This window comes from Ips typographus, linkage group LG3, assembly GCF_016097725.1.
Source record: "Ips typographus isolate SLU linkage group LG3, UJ_Ityp_2.0, whole genome shotgun sequence".
Classification (NCBI taxonomy): Eukaryota; Metazoa; Arthropoda; class Insecta; order Coleoptera; family Curculionidae; genus Ips; species Ips typographus.
The window spans coordinates 18,688,666-18,710,915 of record NC_138424.1 but is presented as its reverse complement, the minus strand read 5'-3'; the positions used below and the strand labels follow the sequence as shown (position 1 = coordinate 18,710,915).

The 22,250-nt window shown below is 37.5% G+C and overlaps 3 protein-coding genes across 5 annotated transcripts in view; 2 read left to right on the top strand and 1 right to left on the bottom strand.

The window, feature by feature from the left end:
• Window positions 1–5,473, top strand: part of Vps50 (vacuolar protein sorting 50) — a 56,761-nt gene extending 51,288 nt beyond the window's left edge. For both annotated transcript variants that reach the window (XM_081976540.1, XM_081976541.1), the window contains 4 exons: window positions 2,756–2,914; window positions 4,715–4,836; window positions 4,895–5,084; window positions 5,138–5,473. In XM_081976540.1, coding sequence (XP_081832666.1) covers window positions 2,756–2,914; window positions 4,715–4,836; window positions 4,895–5,084; window positions 5,138–5,257 — 591 coding nt within the window. In that variant the 3' untranslated portion in view covers window positions 5,258–5,473. The remainder of the gene's footprint in view (window positions 1–2,755; window positions 2,915–4,714; window positions 4,837–4,894; window positions 5,085–5,137) is intronic.
• Oseg2 (intraflagellar transport protein Oseg2) overlaps window positions 1–22,250 on the top strand; it is a 346,413-nt gene that overhangs the window by 197,978 nt on the left and 126,185 nt on the right. The gene's annotated exons all lie outside the window — the stretch shown is intronic.
• LOC145725879 (uncharacterized) lies at window positions 12,825–21,680 on the bottom strand. Of its 2 annotated transcripts, none has more exons than XM_081974794.1 (2): window positions 21,541–21,680; window positions 12,825–21,491 (listed from the first exon to the last, which is right to left on the bottom strand). In XM_081974794.1, the coding sequence occupies exon 2, from the start codon at window positions 17,800–17,802 to the stop codon at window positions 16,747–16,749; it is 1,056 nt and encodes a 351-aa protein (XP_081830920.1). In that variant the 5' UTR covers window positions 17,803–21,491; window positions 21,541–21,680; the 3' UTR covers window positions 12,825–16,746. The 2 variants fall into 2 exon arrangements, with proteins under 2 accessions (XP_081830920.1, XP_081830921.1); XM_081974795.1 differs by lacking the exon at window positions 21,541–21,680 and having other exon boundaries at window positions 12,825–17,752; window positions 20,829–21,534.

Sequence of the window (22,250 nt, the reverse complement as noted above, 5' to 3'; positions counted from 1 at the left end):
ATCTCGCTCAAATTGGAAATTTCTGCTTTCGAAGGGGTTGGTCAAATTAAGGCTGCTAGAGCAAAAACAATTGAATATCGATACAAACATTTTACATCAAGTAGGCCTAGAATTTGACGTAAATTCCAAAAATCGAATGAAAAATTATAAGTTTGGTATGTTGCTGAAATTTGGGACACCCTATATACTGATGGATTATCTAGGAATAAAGTATATGCAAATATCTACAAGATTCATATTTGGTATTTTTTCTATAAAATGAAAATTTACAACCAAGTTACAAGGATGTTAAAAATTCATTAAATCACCCTGTAAACTACTCCATTGTATTGTCAATAACTCGGTTATTTTGACAATTATAGGGTGGTTCAATATACCAATTTGTAGCCCTTGAAATTCTCTTTTCCCCTCCATGAAAGCTCCATGGAGCCAAATTTGACACTTGGGACGTTAAGGAATACTTCAATACTATGCTTGCGTCACGTGACAGCTGTCATAACTGTCAAAACTCACTCACCCTTGACCAGAAAGTATAAAATGCCAAATAGATGTGTTTTTTTGAGGAATTGCATTGTAAGTTGTGTTTAAAGCTGCATGAAACCAAATTTGACACTTTGGACGTTAAAGAATACTTTGCTTGCGTCACGTGACAGCTGTCATAACTGTCAAAACTCACTCACCTTTGACCAGAAAGTATAAAATGCCAAATAGATGTGTTTCTTTGAGGAATTGTACTTTAAGTTGTGTTTAAAGGTGCATGTAACCAAATTTGACACTTGGGACGTTAAAGAATTAGTTTTGACAGTTGACAGGTGTCAGGTGACGTATACCGAAGTGTCACTTAGCTTCACAAATACCAAATTTGGGGCTTTATTGATTTGTAAACAGAAAGTACAACTATTTTGCATTTGATAGTTTCATCTCACTGCTGAATAAGTTTTAATATAGTTATCAACAAGTGCGCTATGACTATAAGCCTGTGAAGTGTCTTAACTGTCAAATTTAACGTCTTAAACTGTCATTTAACGTCACAACTGTCAAATTTAACTTCACAGAGTTACGAATAGCAATTTGCGGCGTGATTCATCAAAGAAGCGCGAATATTTAACATTTTACAGTTTAATGAATTTTGACAGCTGTCAGGTGACTATAAGTCATTAAATGTCAAGTTCGTCAAAGTGGTCCACGTTTTTCCCGTTTTTTTTTTTGGTTTATGAAGGTTTGGTTTAAAATGCCAAGATCACTCGGCCAAAATTCCATTCCAATTTCAGTCCAACATATTCTCTATTTTCTATTTGCATGTATAAGCAAATGCTGGTTTTTACTCAAACAACCTATTATCTGAAAAATCAGGTTCTTAGTCACAAAGGTAAAAATAGGAAAACTGTAAATAAATAAATCTATAAAAACTAACAGTAAAAGTGAACATGGTCGGAAACCAAGGCTTATTTTAATGATTGTGAAAAATTATGGGTTTTTTCCAAGTTATTCCCCAAGAAAGTGAAATAAAATTCCTGTTAAAGCAATTACACAGAAATAAACTTATCGTCTGGTTATCAATCATACACTCTCAATTTTGTTATGTTTTGTAAAAGAATATAATGTAGTAGTAGTAATAATGCGGGGGGGGCCTAAAAAGGTCCGGCGAGTAGGCATTAAGTCCTTTTTCGCCGTTTCCCCTCAAACCTTCCCCACCTTGACCTACGCCACCCAGACGTCTCGTCTCTCTGACGAAGGCAAGGATCCGTCCCTACTCCAAGGAAGACAGTTCCCTGCAGGAGAGTGTGGAGGCCCCTGATAGACGACCAGCGATGGCAGACTCCTAATAGGTGATATGATGTTTTCTCCGCTGTTCCACATTGTGAACAAACCAATCTATCACCAGTTCCTAGTAGATGCATTGGCATCTACTAGGAATTGGTTGGATATTGATCCGTTTAGGCCACAGTGGCCTGTCAGAATCGCAACCAGTGTTTTTAAGGTCCAGCGACTCCCCCACTCCAAGGAAGATAGTTCCCTGCAGGAGAGTGTGGAAACCCCAAGAATGCGCCTCCTGATAGACGACCAGCGATGGCAGACTCCTAAGAGGTGGTTCCACGTTGTGAACAAATAGGGCTATCACCAATTCCTAGTAAAATCGCATTTTAAGGCACAGCGACTCCTTGACATCATGTGGTACCTTCAAGCGCCCAGTCACTTAGTGCGCTTGCTACCTGTCTGTTGCTTAGTGTGAGGTTCGGCAGTTATTGGACTCTCTGAAGATCCGAGCCGAGCCAGTGCATCGGATCATCATATGTGCCGGAGCCACTTTGTTCAGGGCACCCCAGCATTCCTGAATCAGTCTGTTGCCCATCCTGGCTCTACAAAGTGCTCTTAGGACAGCCTGACTGTCGGAGTAGATCTCGATCACTCCGTCTCGTCCTTCTGTAACTTCCTGGCTTGTGACGACCTCGAGGATTACAAACAATTCTGCCTGAAAGATGGTCGTCCACACTCCCCAGCAAAAAAAAAACAATATAATACTTTTACTTCAAGTTTTGTGATGCAAAAGTAACATAACACAGTCTAAGGTTACATTATATTTTGACAGATATGTTAAATATAACAAGCATTTTTAATTTCGTCAAAAATTTTAAACGTTTTTCACAAAACAGTTAATTTTCAGTTGTAGTATGGCATTATGGGTGCGAAATCATTTTATTTTTTTTACATAATTCGCACTAAGATTATTTGTTTTAAATATTAATCATTTCAGAATGTGGTTGGTGCCCCGCACTTAAGGAAACCCGTCTACATGGCCGTAATAGCTCAAGCTTTCGACTTAAGGCAAATCCTAATTTCCATGTCGAAAATCAATTGGGAGGTCAAAGAAGTCATGTCTCAGCACAATTCTTATATCGACTTAATATTAAGGGTGAGTATCACATCTAGTTTTAGTAGTAATAGTACGTTTTACGCACAAATGTATTTATAAAACATTTGTTTACGTTTTGGAAAACAGGAGAACAGTAGAAGAACCACAAAAACGGTAGATATACCGTTTTAACGGTAATGGTAATGGATGGTGACAGATTTACTGCGACCTGATTAGATCTATTGTACCCCATCTTCTTCTGCTATCTTCCAATGTTTCCTTGTTCATAGCAGCCCCTCAAGATTTAGTTCCTTTAGGAATTTCAGGATCTTGAGTGGGTCTGTTCGAGGTATTTCTTCCACAGCCAGCTGGTAATCGCAGTGTGTTTAATCTTCTGTGGCGTCCAGCATAACACTCCAGCAAGATGTGGTGGGGTGTTTCTGGTTCTTCTCCGCAAAACCTGCAGGTACTGTCCTCTTCTAGGCCTAGCCTCTTTACGTGTTCTCTGAGTCGACAATGACCAGTTAGAAACCCCGTTAATGCCTTGAGACTAATTTTTCTGAGGTTAATCAGTGTCTTCGATCTTGCTCGGTCACAATTGCAGAGGAGATCTTTGGTCCTGGAAGTCTTTGCCAGTGCATTGCTTTCAGTCCTTCTTCAGCTTTATTAAGTACTTCCTGGACATATGCTTTTCCAAGGCCTCAGAATTGTTCTGGCTCGATCAGTGGCGCTGATGCTCCTTTTCGTGCCAGAGTATCTGATGCTTGTTTGTTACTCTCTACTCCGACGTGCCCCGGAACCCAGAAGAGGATTACCTTGTTGTTCCTTCCTAGATCATTGAGCTTTCCTAGGCACTCCAGAACCATTATCGAGTTGATGTTAGATGAGCTCAACGCTTTGATGGCTGCTTGGCTATCGGAAAGGATTTCCTTGTTCCGGTATTTCCTGTCTAGGTTACACTGAATACACCTTTCTATGGCGTGAATTTCCGCTTGAACAATGCTAGGGAACTGGCCCATGGGTTCGGAGTATTTGGTGCGAGGCCCGTAGACTCCTGCTCCAGTCCCCTCAGGAGTTTTAGATCCGTCCGTATACCATATTATGGTATTTTTTCCCAATGTTTGAATAGATTCTCTGCTCCAATCTCTCTTGGTGCTCAGTTCCGTTCCAAATTGTTTTTCGAAACTAAACTTCCTGATGTTTTTGTCGGTTGGGAGATCGGCAAGGTGTGCACTGCCAGTAGGCAGTGAGTCCCTTGCATTATGTGCTCTCCTTTTAAAACCCGCCTTATCCAACCTGTGAGGTGCTCCCCAAGCAGTTCTTCTCACCATGATGTGGAACGGTGTGAGGTCGAGAATTACCTCTAGTGCTGCCGTGGGGGTCGATCTCATTGCTCCCGTTATGCAAAGACATGCAAGTCTCTGCACTTTCTCTAATGTTTTCCTTGTTGTGGCAAGTTCGGGTTTTCTGTGCCACACTACTGCGCCGTATGTGATCATCTCACTATCATGGTATACATCCATCGCAGTATTGATGGGTTACAACCCCACGTCTTTTCCGCAATGTTCCTGCACACCATCAGTGATGACCTTGCCTTGCTGGCAATCTTTTCTACGTGACGGTTCCAGATAAGTTTTGAGTCTAGGGAGTCCTAGATACTTTACCTCTTGCCGCCATTCTAAGGTCGTTGAGGCGGATACTTGTCAAGTGCTTAAGTCTTGTTCTCTTGGTGAAAGGTTTTAACAGGCCAGCTGTTTTCCACATACACGTATCTCACAGGCCGAAAGTAAAATAAAAACGCGGACAATCTCCTTTTTTCAACCCTCTGTACGTAAATAACTCCTTTACTATTACTTGCAGGAAGTACAAATATTTAGACTTCGATTGGATGAAGTTTCCCATCAAGTGCCCATATCAGGAGATGTACAATACGTTCTTTGGGAGAGTATAGCACGTATTGTTACGCACACTTTAGTTCAAGGGTAACAAACTGTTAAAAATTTTAGTTGTGCAACACTTTACGTGGGAATAACTTTACAGCTTCTCGGACGCTAAAAAGTGTTCAAACGCCGGACGAGCACTAATGCAGCTCGACTTTACTCAGTTCTTAATGAAATTCGAAAAAATCTCCACTCTAAAACCGGTGCCTCATAAAGAGTACGTGGAAAATTACGTGAAAGCTTTTTATTTACCCGAACAGGAACTGGAAAACTTTATTAGAGAACACGCAGTAAGTCTATACTGTAATTTTGGTGTAGTTTTCATTAATAAGGTAATTTCAAGGAATATTCTACAAAACATTTGTATGGATTGGTAAGCTGCGCTTGTCACAATAACAAAAAGGCCCGACAAAGGCTTTTACAGGTTATCGAAGAATTGGAAAAGGCTGCGTTTGGCCGGTAACATATTTGAAATTATTATTTGTAATTTAGTGTAATTATATTTAAATTTTTCTCATATTGTTGACATTATTAATTTGTATATTATTAACTTTTTAGTTGATTTATTTATTTATTGTATATTTTACGTTGTTATTGATAAGTTTTATATGTTTTTTTTTGGAAAAGAAAATATTATAGGTATAATTCTACTAAAAACCAAATAAATACTTTTAATGTGTTTTACTAAGTTTTGTACCAACTCCAAATCAAATCAAACCTAAATAAAAGAACTTTCATTCAAATGTAATTTTCCAACCGTTATTTTCTCGAAAACATACGCTTAAATAAAAAATAATCTTAACTAAATAGACTAAATTTTCTTGACAATTGGTGGATGCGCCCGAGTTTCACGACTAACTGAATTTTACCTTCTTGCATCTCTGTTCTCCTAATACAGTTCTCGGTTTTTCGTCAAATTTGAAAAAATTTCGATTTTCTACCAGGAGCAAAGAAGTGAGAGAAGATGGTTTAAGTTTTCTCGACAATTGGTGGATGCGCCCGAGTTTCACGAGTAACTGAATTTGACCTTCTTGCGTCTCTGTTCTCCTAATACAATTCTCGGTTTTTCGTCAAATTTGAAAAAATTTCGATTTTCTACCAGGAGCAAAGAAGTGAGAGAAGATGGTTTAAGTTTTCTCGACAATTGGTGGATGCGCCCGAGTTTCACGAGTAATTGAATTTTACCTTCTTGCGTCTTTGTTCTCCTAATACAATTCTCGGTTTTTCGTCAAATTTGAAAAAATTTCGATTTTCTACCAGGAGCAAAGAAGTGAGAGAAGATGGTTTAAGTTTTCTCGACAATTGGTGGATGCGCCCGAGTTTCACGAGTAATTGAATTTTACCTTCTTGCGTCTTTGTTCTCCTAATACAATTCTCGGTTTTTCGTCAAATTTGAAAAAATTTCGATTTTCTACCAGGAGCAAAGAAGTGAGAGAAGATGGTTTAAGTTTTCTCGACAATTGGTGGATGCGCCCGAGTTTCACGAGTAATTGAATTTTACCTTCTTGCGTCTTTGTTCTCCTAATACAATTCTCGGTTTTTCGTCAAATTTGAAAAAATTTCGATTTTCTACCAGGAGCAAAGAAGTGAGAGAAGATGGTTTAAGTTTTCTCGACAATTGGTGGATTCGTCCGAGTTTCACGAATAACTGAATTTTACCTTCTTGCGTCTTTGTTCTCCTAATACAATTCTCGGTTTTTCGTCAAATTTGAAAAAATTTCGATTTTCTACCAGGAGCAAAGAAGTGAGAGAAGATGGTTTAAGTTTTCTCGACAATTGGTGGATGCGTCCGAGTGTCACGAGCAACTAAATTTTACCTTCTTGCGTCTCTCTCTGTTCTCCTAATACATTTGGTTTTTCGTAATATTTGCTAAAATCTCAATTTTCTGCCAGGAGCAAGAAAGTAGGAGAAGGTAGTGTAAGTTTTCTTGGCAAATTAATAAAAGAAGAGCAGAAAATGTGTTAAGGTGATTGAGCTGGCTAATTGTCCAGATATTTAAAAAATAAAGTTGAACTGATAACAGCTAGATTATATCCACAATTTTTGTTGGGTTTATAAAATAACCTGTTGTAACAGTGGCAACATTGTATAGGTTGACAAGCAACGCCACCTAAAATAATTGACGTTCGAATGTTCTTGAATACGTGTGTCGGTCGGTCGGTTGTATTACAATAATGTTCACCTCCCTTTTTAGTATTAATACAAGTTTATTAGTTAGTTAAATAAACGTGTTTTACTGTCCAAGATCCAACCACCCCAATAGGTTATGGGCCCAGAGTGGTTTGGACAGTGAAGTAAAAGAAAAAGTGAAGCAACCCGTGTGTCGGACGTATCGAAGAAAAAGTGAAGCAACCCGTGTGTCGGACGTATCGATCGATAAGATAAAATAAAAAAGGCGTCAATAAAAGCTTGAGGCAGCAAAGGATCGTGAATCAACTGAACGGATCGAGAAGAGAAGTCGAGGTTAAAACTAGTTGGACCTGATTTTCTGAAGAAGAATCCATTAAGATGAGTAACGTCGATCTGGGAAATATTGCTCAAATAGCTAAATTTGAAGGCAAAAATTATCAACAGTGGAAATTCCAAGTTAAGTGCGCCCTACGAGCTAAAGGCCTGTATGGAATTGCAGATGGCAGTACCCCGAAACCAGAAGTATTTGCAGAGGGTGAATTGTGGAATAAAAAAGATGCTCAGGCAATGTGTATAATAACTGCAGCAATGGGGCTAAATCAAATTTCACTAATAGAAAACTGTGAGACCAGTAAACAAGTTTTAGACAAGTTAAACTCGATCTATGACGTAAAAACGGAGACAAATAAAATGTTGGTACACGAACAATTTTATCAGTACAAAATGCTACCCACAGATTCAATGGCTCAGCATATTTCAAAGGTTGAAAATCTAGCAATGCAAATTAAAAATTCAGGAGACCAGTTGAGTGACACTGCTGTTATTACAAAAATAATGAGCACTCTTCCACCAAAATATGGTCCATTCCGACAAGCTTGGTTGTCTATGGATGAAGCTAGACAGACTATTGAAAACTTGACCTCGAGATTACTTGATGAAGAAAGAAATTTAAGTACAAGCGAACATAATGAAGATTATGCTTTAGCTGCCACACAAATGAACAAGTTTGGCAATAGAAATTTTAGAAACACAGGGCCTCCACAAAGAAAACCGTCAACAAATGTGAAGTGTTATAATTGTGGAAAAAGGGGACATTTTGCAAAGGATTGCCGATGTCCGAAAAGGCAACAATTAGGAGGTAACACTCATAGAAGCAGCAGCGGTGGACAAAATGACAATGAACGAGAGCGCGGGACAATTTTTCCTGGATCTGGATATAGTGGACATGAAAGTGGTCGAGCTAGACATCAAAGTGGAAGTGGTAACTCTGGCAACACTGCAAATGGAAGAGCTTTCAACATTGAAGACAGTGATGACAGTGTGCCTGAAGTTGACATTGACTGTAGTGACATTTGGATTTTAGACAGTGGCGCTAGTAGACACATGTGTCACTCGGAAAGTATGTTTACATCAGTTCGAAAAGTTCAAAACTTATTCGTAAAACTCGGCGATAATAAAGAACTTCCAGTTCAAGGAATCGGAGAAATTTTGATAGAGAAGTTTGTAAATGGGACTTGGTGTAAAGGCGTTATGACAGACGTATGGCTTGTACCCGGCTTAAGGAGAAATCTGTTTTCAGAAGGTGCAGTAACAAATAAAGGTTTTACTATTTTTAAGGACAACCAGAAGGCCGAAATTTTTGAAAGTGGCCAAGTGGTGGCTACTGCAGTACCTTACGAAAACAACCTTTATAGAGTGTTGATTCGCCTACAGAACAAAAATGCAATTACTGAGGTAAATGTAGTTTCTACAGGGACTTTAAAACAATGGCATGAAAGACTCGGACATTTAAATATCAAGTACATTAAGGAACTATTCACAAAGAATCTTGTAAGTGGAATAAGTATAACAGACATAAATGACAATTTCTTTTGTGAAAGCTGTGTATATGCCAAGCAACACAAACTTAAATTCCAAAACACTGAAAAACATGTATCAAAACCAGGTGAGTTAATTTCCAGCGATGTCTGTGGACCGATGAGTGAAGATAGTATTGGAGGATCCAAATACTATGTTCTTTTTAAAGACAATTATACAGGCTACAGGTCAGTAAATTTTATTAGACATAAAAGTGATGTAACCCAATGTTTTAAGAACTTTATTTCCTTGTGCAACACTAAATTTGGGCACAAAGTTCAAAGAGTACGTGTAGACAATGGGCGAGAATATGTAAATGAGTCACTAAAACAGTATTTATCTGAAAGTGGTATAGTTTTAGAAACTACAGGTATTTATACACCGGAGCAAAATGGTCGCTGTGAGAGAGACAACAGGACCATAATGGAGTCTGCAAGAGCTCTGTTATTTGACAAGGATTTGCCTAAAACTTTATGGGCAGAAGCAGTAAATACTTCTGTGTATTTGCTGAACCGGACACCTACAAAGCAGTCTGAAACCACTCCTTATGAACACTGGACTGGTAAAAGGCCTAACTTACAACACACCAAAGTTTTTGGTTGTGAAGCCTATTTGTTAACACCAGGCACTTTAAGAACCAAACTGGATAAGAAAAGCGAGAGGTATGTTTTTGTAGGTTATGAAGGGGATTCAACGAATTACAGGTTGTATGATCCTGTGACACATAAAATAAAAGTTTCTCGTCATGTTATTTTTAATGAAGATAGTGAATTTAAAACCCCAAGACAAAACTGTGTTCTACTTCCAATAGAAAATAACAGATCTGACAATTTAGATGCTCAAGATGACCTTGACCCAAACTATTTTGAGGAACCTGATATACAAGGACAAAATGACACTGACAATGAACAAGTATCACCTTACAACTTAAGAGTTAGAAAAGATATACATCCACCTGAATATTTGTGTCAAAACTTTGATCTTGACTTTTCTGAGATTAATTTTACAGAAATAAGTGTTCCTTCCAGTTACCAAGAAGCCATTAGTTGTCCAAATAAGCAGGAATGGAAGGCAGCCATACAAGAAGAACTACAAGCTTTGGAAGTCAACAAAACGTGGGAGTTAGTTAATTTGCCACCAAACAGAAGTACAATTGGGACGAAATGGGTTTTCCGAGTTAAGGAAGCTGAAAATGGTCACAAACCTCGTTTTAAGGCTCGCCTATGTGCAAAAGGGTTTAGTCAAGTAAAGGGTGTAGATTTTCAGGAGACTTTTTCCCCCACGACAAGGTATGACACACTAAGAGTACTTTTAGCCCTTTCAGCACAACAGAAAATGAAAATGAGGCAGTTCGATATCAAAACTGCTTTCCTTTACGGCATACTAAGTGAAGAATTGTATATAGACTTACCTGAGGGATTAAACAATAATAAACAAAAAGTGTGCAAACTAAATAAAGCCCTTTATGGCCTAAAACAAGCTCCTCGAGTATGGAATGAGACTTTCAAGGAATTTTGTCAAAGCATTGGTTTTTATCAATGTACTTCTGACAATTGTGTCTACATTAAGACTGACAGAAAAGTTTTTCTAGCATTATATGTTGATGATGGTCTTCTACTATCTGACAGTGATGAAGAATTGGACTTAGTGCTTGTTCAGTTACAGAAGAGGTTTCAAATTACCATAATTGAAGATCCAAAGTACTTTGTGGGCTTGCAAATTGAGCGACTTAAAGATGACTCAATATTCATCCATCAGTCAAAGTACATTCATCAAATTGTTCATAAATTTGGACAAGAAGATTCAAATCCTGTCTCGGTACCTGCAGATCCTAATTCCAGTTTAAGCAAGGATCTTGGCAAACCAATAGAAAATATTCCTTATAGAGAAGCAGTAGGATCACTGATGTTTTTGGCAATTGTAAGTCGGCCAGACATTATGTATTCGATTGGACTAGTAAGTCGTTATCTGCAAAATCCCACCACAGCTCATTGGAATGCTGTTAAACGAATTTTCAAGTACTTAAAGGGCACCTTAAACATTGGCATTCACTATAAAAGTGACCCTTGTGGCATTAATCTAAGTGGCTACTGTGATTCTGATTTTGCAGGTGATATAGACACAAGACGTTCTACAACAGGCTATGTTTTCTTAATCAACAACAGTGCTGTAACATGGAAAAGCCAGAAGCAGAAGTGTGTGAGCTTGTCCACTACAGAAGCTGAGTATGTGGCAGCCTCAACAGCCTCCAGAGAAGCCATATGGTTGAAAAATCTACTAGAAGCCCTTGGTGAAAACATAATTTTGCCCGTTAATATGTACGTCGACAATCAAAGTGCTCTAAAACTTATTAAAAATCCAGTGTTTCATCCACGCACAAAACATATCGACATAAAATTTCATTTTGTTCGGGATCAATATGTTTTAGGTTTAATTAATTTTCAATATGTTTCTACCAATGATCAAACAGCAGATGGTTTCACCAAAGCATTGTCAGTAATCAAATTTAAGAGATTTGTAAGTCAGTTAGGTATTAAGTGCTTCTTAGATTTACTAAAAATTAAGTAGTATGTTACAACTGTTTATTTTACGTGGGAGTGTTGGGTTTATAAAATAACCTGTTGTAACAGTGGCAACATTGTATAGGTTGACAAGCAACGCCACCTAAAATAATTGACGTTCGAATGTTCTTGAATACGTGTGTCGGTCGGTCGGTTGTATTACAATAATGTTCACCTCCCTTTTTAGTATTAATACAAGTTTATTAGTTAGTTAAATAAACGTGTTTTACTGTCCAAGATCCAACCACCCCAATAATTTTCAAGAGAAGTATGGTCATAATCTGCTACTAAAATTTTCCAAAAAAACTATGGAACACATTCTCAAGGGTTGCGATGGATTTTTGTTTTACATTAATGACATCTAAATTTAGGCCAAAAATGAAGAACAACATGAAGACATACGATCAAAATGCATCAAAGACAGAATATCACATTAGAACGTTACCGATTGTCGGAAAATGGACTACAGCCGTCAATATCAAAGACTGATGCTGTATTCAGAGAACCAAAATCCATCGAAGCAGTACGCAGTTTGTAGGACTCAACAAAGACGCATCCACTCAGACAACTTATCAAAAGTAATACATTTTTCTGGGAAACACCTCAAAAATTAGCATTTGAGGAAATGAAATCAAGTTTAACAAGCAGTTCGGTCCTAGGATTTTATTCTGCTGACGATCCAACTTTTGTTGTTCCTGATGCTAGCTCTGTGGGACTTGGAGCTGTATTATGCCCAAATTCAGGAATCGGCAATAGTAAAAGTACCATATAACTGAAAAAGAAGCAATGGCTCTAGTTTCGGCAGTGCAGCATTTTCATAGATATTTATTTGGTAAAAAGTTTGACCTGATCACCGATGATAAGCCTTTAGAGTTTATATTCTCTCCTGTGTGCTACAATAGAAGGTGAAGGTGATTTCAACGTAATCTACAAACCAGGAAAGTCGAATATTACCGACCCCCTATCACGCCCACCAATAAATAATCACTAACAGCCAACTCATATTTTTGTGTGTTGAACAATTTGTGAACCAATTTTGTACTGCTACAGATACAAATGGCATAGCAATAACCATAAATGTAGGTGATCAAGTTTTAGTGAAAGAGGAGAGAAAGGAGAACCAATAAACTCCATATAAAAAAGAATTATACACAGTAATAGCCAAACATCAAGGTGACGTGAGATAAAGTCCATTACAACTGGTGATGTGATACGACAGCTTCCATTGAAGAAGAATCCGAAGAAGATTGTCAGCAGCAAACCAGTGTATCTTCACAACAGCCTGTACCAAAACCAAAGATAAAGTTAGGTGACCAATCATGCTCCATCGTGGACAGATAATCTTGAAGCAAAAAGAAAGGATGTAGGAGTATCGATCCGTGGATGACTGATGAGTCTGAACTGTTCAAATCAGTAAGCGAAACAACGATTCCTATAAAACAACTGTTTTGGTGCTGCTCATATTCGTCCAAATTGTAGAATTTCAGCAAACATTGTTCACATTTATATTCAGGTTCCAGTTCATCGTCTATCTTATGTTCAATAACATGAATCACAATGCCAAGTTTAGTGTCAAGTTGTCGACGACACCTCTTGGTGTTGGTGAAGTTTCACTTGGCAAAGATCATCAAAAGACTCTTTGCAAGTTAAACATTTGTAATACGATTCCTTTCCTTTATTATGATCAACATATTCAGTGAACAAATTGTTCCTAAAAGAAAACCGGGATTGTTAATATTATAACATAACATTCTAACGACATATACGAATATTGAATAAGGAGCTAAAGAAAACAATACTTTCTACACTTTGTTTCTTAATTTTTTTATTACTTTTTACAGTTTACTTATACGAGTACCTAAGCCTTCAAGTACAATAATTATTATAAAACTCACATTGAGATCTCTGATGATGAAATAAAAACCGTACATCACCTCGACGATATAAGTATACAGTGTGTACATAAAGTATAAATTCAGGGAATTGTCTTTCAGAAAAATGCTCTGACCCATATGATTTCATTTTCTGAGAAAAAAAAAATGGATATACAAAGTGTCCTAAAATTAAAATATGATATTTTTTAAAAATGGTGAGTTTTTGTTTATCAATCCCAATCCTCTGACCGGTTTCGCCGTATTACGGCTCATTTGAGAGGCTATAGGGCTTGATAACCAAAGAACAAAACCTTCATTCCAGTATAGTCAACTGGATGCCAGAAATGATAGTTGTTGTGCAACTGGGAATTTGGGAACGCCATCTGTACTTTCTGACTCACAGAGTTGAGAACAGATGTCACCAGATGTTGCACAACAACTGTGATTCTACGTAAAGTTCTGGATATTTTTCATGTAGCATATCCTATGTCGATACGAGAGATCTAAATCACGCAGCTGTACTGGCACCAAACTGCAGAGATTAGGATAGAGGGCATAACAACCGAAGAAACAGAAATCAGAAGGGGCGTAGACAGGGGTGTGTCCTGTCCCCTCTCCTATTTAATATATACTCGGAGGCGGTGTTCAGGGAGGCATTGGAGAATGTGGAAGAAGGCGTTAAAATCAACGACACCCTCATTCATAATATACGATACGGTCGTGGTCGCCGACAGCCTCCCACATCTCCAGAATATGATGGACCTCATGGATGGACAGTATGGTCTAAACATAAACGTTACCAAGGCTAAGGTGGTCGTGTTCTCCAAGTTGGTGCCTTGGCGGGCGATCCTTCAGATTAACAACCAGGTTGTGGAACAAGTGCCGTCCGTTAAATATCTTGGAGCCCTCGTCAACGAGAACAGTGACCCAAAAAAGGGAAATCAGATCAAGGATAGAACAGGCCAGAAGGACATTCATTTCCATGAAGAACTTCCTCACTAGTAATGAGACCTAAACCTACAGCTCCGCATACGTATATTGCGCTGTTATATCTTCCACTCCGAGAGTTGGACATTATGCCAAGCAATGGAGAACCGCATTGACGCCTTTGAGATGTCCTACTTGTATCGCCGTATACTGCGCATATCCTGGGTAGACAAGATAACCAACGAGGAAGTGCTAAAGACAATAGGTAAAGGTAAACAACTGCTGACAACCATCAAAGAAGGAAAGCTCCAATACATCGGGCACGTTATGAGGGAGGGAGCGGTACGAGTTCCTCCGGCTCCTTATCGAAGGGAAGATCGAGGGCAAACGATCTGTGGGCAGACGGCAGAACTCATGGCTAAAGGATATACGTCGATGGTGCGGACGTACATCTATAGAGATCTTCAAGGGTGCGATTTCACGAATCATTATAGCCAACCTCCGTAGGAAGACGGCGTCCTAAGAAGAAGATCCTATGTCGATATTCAACTGTTTTCGAGAAAATATTGTTTAATAATAAAAAACAATAATTATTTAGTTAATTAAATGTTCAAAATGAAACCCTTTTTGTGTCTGGCACTATCCCAAACAATCGATTAATTCACGCTGGACTCTATTTATGGTTTCTTGACTAATCTTAGCACACTTACTTCTAACTCTAGTTTTCAAGTCTTCAATTGATTCACGTTTAGTTCTATAAACAACATTTTTGAGATGGCCCCACAAAACAAATTCAAAGGATTGAGATCAAGAGATCTCCGTCTGTTGGGAAATGCTGATTCGTTAAGATACCGTCTAACTTGTATTGCATAATGTGGTGGTGCACCATCTTGCTGTAACCATACAATTTCTTCATGTCTCATTGGATTATTAGCGCGTGGTGGAGTTAAGTGGAGGTTAGGTATTGCTGTAAGCAATCAAGATATCTTATAGACCGTTCTCTGCAAAAAAGTAAGGCCCAATGATCTGATTTTTCACAATTTCTTCTTCTTCTTCTTAGGACGCCATCTCCCTACGGAGGTTGGCGATCCAACTGGCTATAATGGTTCGTGATACCGCACCCCTGAAGATCTCTATAGATGTGACATCTCGATTAAGGTTTCACAGAATTGCATTCGTCGGTCTGGATGGTCTTCGTTTAATTCGTGTACCAGATGCATTTCATAAGAATGCCACTTTTCTATCTATAAAACCTTAATTATGTGCAGACGAACGAGGGATTCCATAGTCGCAGGAAACTTGACGAATGCTAATATGGGGATTTTCTTCCACAAATAATAGAACATTTAGTTTTCGACAACATTTTTTCGAAAACAGCTGAATATCGACATAGGATATGCAACAGGAAAAATACCCAGATATGCAACAATATATGGAAGTTCTCATTTGAAAATGTCAACTGATTCGGGTCAGGTATCTCAATTTTGGGACACTTCTAGTGTGACCATCATCATATTTTCGTTGGTACATTTTATGTACCAACGTTACATAAATGAGATATTGTTTTCGAAGTTTCTCAATCCTACGTCCCCCTGAGCCCCTTTGCCTTTGCCGACTCCACTGTATAGTATATTATGCTTCCTTCTTTGTTTCATTCAGGGTGCAGATGTCAATCTTGTGGGATTCTAGTATTTGGAAGCATTGTTCCATGAAGCAATGTTCCATGTACCAAACCTTACTGTATACACTTTGTGAGCATGCTATCATTTTACCTAAGCTAAGCTAGGCTAAGCTGTGCAGGCGGAGTAACTTAATAAACTATTTTTATTATAAGCATAATCTACAAGCATACGTAAGTACCTAGTTATTACTGTTATTTACCAATCGTACGTACAGGGTAGATGAGAGGAGCATCCCCGAAGATCGCTTTTAATACACGTGGACAGCGACACTAAGTGGCTAATCCCATCAATACCGAGAAGAGACCAGAGGATTTCTGTTCAATGGAATCAACCCACCGAATTAATATTTTTCAAAACCATTCTTGACGACAATATCAAGTAATGTTGGGGGAATTTCGAACGACAAAGAAGAGCTTCTAGCCCTCTCTGGTTCTTCATTTTGCTTTAACGTTCTTTATCTACAGAGGTTACCAGAATCATAGCTGTAACATTGAATCTGGGACATCCAGTATGTCTGTCCAATAATCTACTCCAAGAATTTCAGAGACTTATTGTCATTCCTAGAAACTTTCAAATTTCTAATGTTTTTACTAGATTGTACGTTACACTCGTACGTATAAGTTAAATGTTACACTTATTAACTATATTAAATAGACCTAAAAGTTTATTACTTATATGTAGAAAGTAATTGGTAAAAAGCTCAAAGTGACTTAACCCATAAAATGTCTTTTGTTCTTCTTGTGTTTATTATATGATTCTTTACTTGTGCTCGTAGGAAATTAAAGGATTTAGCCAACTGCAGGCTGCAGTGCAGGAAAACTAAACTTTACAAACTTGTTAGGTTAGAATTTAACTTTCTACACTAGTGAAAAAAATAAGTGTTTCAGCACATTTTGGAGATGGAATCAGAGTGATATGTTTCACTCTTTTTTTTCACCATCAGTGTGATACATCTTGGTATGCACTTTCAGATACTTTACTTGCTTAAAACGTTTTCCACATTCGCTACATAAGTATGGTTGCTCGTCAGTGTGACTGACCATATGAAACTTTAGTTGACGACTTTCGGTAAAACATTTGCCGCAATCGTTACATTTAAATGGCTTGTCGCCAATGTGAATCTTAATATGTTGACTTAAATTAAAAGCAAGAGCGAAACTGACATCACAGTATTCACACTTAAATGGTTTTTCACCGGTGTGCACTTTAAAATGCCGATTTAAAATAGAGTTGCGCCCAAAACATTTACCACATTCGCTACATTTATAAGGTTTTTCCCCTGTATGGATCTGAACATGTTGAGTTAAAATTTTTAACATGCCAAAGGATTTGTGGCAATATTGACATTTATACGGTTTTTCATCACTGTGAATCTTAATGTGATTATTTAAAGAAGCTTTCAGGGCAAATCTTTTGCCACAATCTTCACATTTAAACGGCTTTTCGTCACTGTGAGCGGTAGCAAGATGATAAGTTAACGAAGCTTTTACTGCAAAACTTTTGCTACAATATTTACAAGTAAATGGTTTTTCGCCAGTGTGAATTTTAATATGATTTTTTAGGTAATCTTTGCGAGCAAAACACTTGCCACAATATTTACATTTAAAAGGCTTTTCGCCAGTGTTAACTTTACAATGTGAAGTCAAACAGTACTTAGATGAAAAACTCAAATCATGTTCCTCGCTTTCGCTTTCGTCTATTAGTGGATCGTTGATGTCGTGTTCCATAATGTGAATCACAATTGCCAACTTGGTGTCAAATTGCTGGAAACACTTTTCGCAGAAATACTTGCAGGACTCTTGGTCTTGGTGGCATTTTACTTCGTGAAGATCATCAAAAGTCTCTAAACAAGACAAACATTTGTAATAAGGTCCTTTTGCTTCATCATCAATTCCATCTGGTAATTCAATATGCGGCCAATACATTCTAAAAATATTGCAGAGTATTATGGGTTTACAACAAACTTTAACTAACATAGTAATAATTATTATTATGGTTAAAAAATACAGTGGTTTAGAACCAACGATCACTGTGAGATCTGTTTGGGGAATTCAATATACTGAGATCTCAAATATACAGACGAAACCACACGACACTCAAGCAACACGTTGATAACATTATCTAATCAGAGATATTTTGGATCACAAAAGTCAAGTTTTCACTACAGCTCCAGTTTATTTACACTAATCTAGCAAGTGGACAGGAGTGATGATCAATACTTTCTTTCTTACTGTTTATAAGGATCAGATGAAATAAAAAGATCGAGACAGCATCAAATTTTTGTCAATTTTTAACGGCTTGCTTCTCCAAAATGATCATCATCATCCAGCTTTGAACATAGACTTTCCTTAAATTATTCCAGTTGTGTCAGTTCTGAGCTTCTTGTAGCCAGTGGTCAGCGATTCCTCTGACATAGTCTGTCCATCGTGTAAGCTGGCTGAATCTACTCCTGGCCATCCTGGCCACTTAAGCACTTAATCCTCGTCATCATGGCCACTTAAGCTTATCCCTTCTTCTTATTTCCTCATTTCTCACTTTACCTCTGAGAGTCAGTCCCAGCAAATGCCTTTACATACTTCTTGGATCGGGTCTTCTTCTTGAGGTGATTTGATATGTTGCTCTTGAAGAGGTCTGATAGAGCCATGACAAGATAATTCTTATCTGCAGTTCAGTGATTTGGTTAACTCCGACAATTTGGATTTCATGACCAAAGTATTTATATTTGTGGACTAGTATTATTTCGTTACCTCCGACCTTTAGGATTTTTGTCATGAATTGCGTCTTTCCTAACTTCATGTTTAAACCGACTTCTTTGCAAACGGCATCTAACTCAGTTATCATAGTTCTAATCTCTCCCTAGTTTTCTCTTATTAGAACTATGTGATGATTTGATGACTTCTTTGGTGCTCCAGTCAAACTGCTTGGAAGCATGTTCCAGGATTGCCGTTAAAAGTTTGGGAGATAACGTGTCCTCTTAACGTACTCCTCCTTTTATACATTTAGTATCTTTATGCAATTTTACAGTCATGGTAGCATTGCTGTAAATGTCTTTAATCAGTTTAGAGTACCGATAGTCTATACGACTTTTCTCCAGCGCTTTCATTATACTGTTTATTTTGAATAAGGCCAGGACCAGGGGTCGGTTGTAATCGATGGATTTTTCTACAAGGCCTTGGAGATGGTCGTTAGTGCCAAATTTGTACTAAACCCCGCCTGTTCTAATCGATTTCCGTTATTCTTGTAAATCGCTTGTAGAAGTGGTTTAACAGGCTTATGGATCATTAGTTTTCAGTATCTGTTCAATCGCCTTTCTTGTGTACTAAAATGGTTAGAGCATTGTGCCATCTTGTAGGTGATTCGCCTTGGCGCAGACATGAGTTGAATAGTTTCCTTATTTTCTCTAAAAGTCTGTTCCCTCCAATCTTTACGGCTTTTACAACAGTACCGCCATCACCCAGAATTTCACCTGTTGTTGTATCTGGCATTTCTTCCAATCCTTGGTTTTCTAGAGTTTTCTGTTGGTTGCTCATCAGGGTCCACATATTGTAGGCCTTAGGTCTGTATTTTCTAACTTTCAGTTTCCTTGAGATGTTGAATACCACGACTCTATCAATTTCTTTGGACGTCTTCCTAAGGAGCATCGTATCCGTGGTATACTATTTCTAACGATTTGTGTTAGCCTTTTGCTAGCCATCTTATCCACGTGATTATTTCAGGGTCTTCTACTTCACATTCGTGGATGATGTCTGTGTTTATTTTTCTGCCTCTTTGATGTGTATCCTGAGATGTTCCTCATCTGTTGGCTTGTCCATTTGGTTAAGGTAATTTGTATGCCTAAGCAGTCGAACGACATAACTTGTTCGATAGTTTTGTTTTCTAGAGAAAGTTTACATCTGAGTGGTTATTTGGAACCGACGAGGGTTTTGGTTTTTGTTATGGATACTTGCATGTTGAATGATTTAGCTCTTTCATAGAATAGGAACCGTTGTAAGTCGTCTTCGTTCTCTGCTATAACTGCGGCATCATCGGCGAAACAGATAATTTTCGCCCGTTCTGAATGAATATCTTCCTTCTATACTTTTAAGTTGTGGGCTTAAAGTCTCCTTGACGAATTCCTGTTTGGTTGGTGTTTTTATTTCCTCTGTCAGGTTTTGATTAACTAAAAAAGTGTTTGCCACATGTTTCCTTTCAAGTATATCAACTACTACTTGCCTGTTATTCTTCCGATATGTTTACATGTTCGCTAAAAATATTCTATAAACTTTGTGAAGACCTTCATGACTGCGCTGAGTAGGGATATGCCTCTATAGTTTACATATAGTCTCCTTGTCTCTTACTATTTTTTATAACTCTTCTACTACCTTAAGTATATCTTGGAAAAAAAACTTTGAGACTTTTATCTTCGATCGTTTATTGGATTTGTTCACTTTTGTACTTTCTCTTCTGATAGATTTGGATATCCTCCTGCTCATCTCTTCGTAGTAGTTCGTTCTTATCGCTTTGCATTTTCCTCCATTAATGCTTGTATTTCTAATAAAGTAATCTTCTAAAGCTTCTAACATTTAAGATTTCAAGCGTGGATGTGTTCTTGGAATGCTATCTCAGAGCTTCTGGTCACTGATGGAAGGACGAAGGACTAGATTGATTTGGAGCCATAAAGTTTAACAGATTTTCACAGCGACTTATAGAAGATAAGAAGTGCTTGCTTACTTTGTGTTGTTATAATTTTGTTAAGAGATTTATTAATTATATTATTATTGTTATTAAACTATTGTACCTACAGTATTTCATTGACCGACATATTGCTCGAGTGTCGTGTTTCTCCGTCTGGAATCTGCAATTGGAACATCTTTTAGTGTACTATAAGTACATGTAAGATGATAAAAAAACTCGTACATTCTGTTTGTAACAAATATATTACATGTTTAATGCAAAATAACAGGGCAAGTGAATAAATGCCAGTAAATCATACCAAATGCTTGTTGTAAAATACGAAACAAACCTCTGTGTGATTTACGTCTTGAAAATTGACATCCAAACAAATCAAATGCGCTCATTACAAATTTGCGACTTTGTATTGACTCTATATTCTTCTTCTTCTTTCTTTCTAATCTGGGTCTGCATATAGGTAAGCTAATGCCTGTTTTGTCCTATTATGCCTCTTCGGACGTTGATTTGCAGCACTCTTTCCAGCGTTTTGGAGGTCTGCCTTGGGTTCGTTGTTTGTTTTTGCGATTTTTACAAGTCTGTTGTCTTCCATTCTGTTTACGTGTTTATTCCAGTATTTTCTTCTCTGTCTTACCCACCTTCCTATGTCCTGCATCTCGCTCCGTTGTCTAAGGTCTCCTAAGTATTTGAACTGATTTACTTGTTCTACAATTTTCTGATCAATCTCCAGTTTGCATCTTGGTTCGTTTGATGACAGGAGACATTTGGTTTTGACTGTGTTAATGACCATATTTAATTGTCTTAAGGAGTAAAATAATCTCTGAAGGTCGTCCTCAGAAGCTGCAATGAGCAGCGCATCATCTGCGTAGCAGACAACATTGAAGTAAGTGTTTCCCATTTTGTATCCTGCTCTTTTAGGTAGATCTCCGACAATTTTGTCCACAATCATGTTGAACATAAATGGGCTAAGTGAGTCTTATTCCTGTTCCATCTTTATCTAAAAATAATAAATTAACGTATTGAATACAAATTTCTCTTCTTACCACTGCTTTCATATGGATAATGTCCCATACGTGTAAATCCATTTTTGTCATTTTAATTGCCAAACTCATTATGGTTCTAAGTTTTCCAATGTTTTCAGCTGGTACTACTACCTATTTAAAATTAAAAAAAAATATATTAGTTGTTCAAAGCATTTTATTCCATTAATATATTATCTGAAATTATTGTAAAATACATATTGCACACATTTTTGTATTCTTTAAATAGATAACTAAGATATTACACGGTTGTACCGAAAGTACCAACTTTTTTTTTTAAATTAAACATCTTAAAGAAAGTAGGACCGACACTTTTTAATAAAAAAAAACGACCAATCATTGACTAATCTCAAACGAGTTTGACAGATTTGCTTTTAAATGTGATCAGCAAATTTTAGTTTTTCTCAGATTAGTTGATTTGTTTATTAAATAATTATGATTCGTAAAGTTACTATTTTCTTACAATTATACACATTGCACATGACTATATCCACTGATTCAGATCTAACACTATTCCCTATGATTTTGCTTCTGTTGAAGCTTCTAACACTCTAAAAACTATTTTAATACTTTAAAATTCTCTTGTTATAAACAGCGAATATTCGACAAACATTTTCTACTCATATACAGGATGTTTCACGGTAAATGCGTCACATTTTAGGGTTGGATTAAACGTAAAAAATAGCCCTAGTTTGGAATATAAACCATGGTCCAAA

Bases quoted from the DNA above. Each gene is read 5' to 3' on its own strand.
- LOC145725879 (XM_081974794.1), bottom strand. From the start codon at position 17,802: ATGTTAGTTAAAGTTTGTTGTAAACCCATAATACTCTGCAATATTTTT.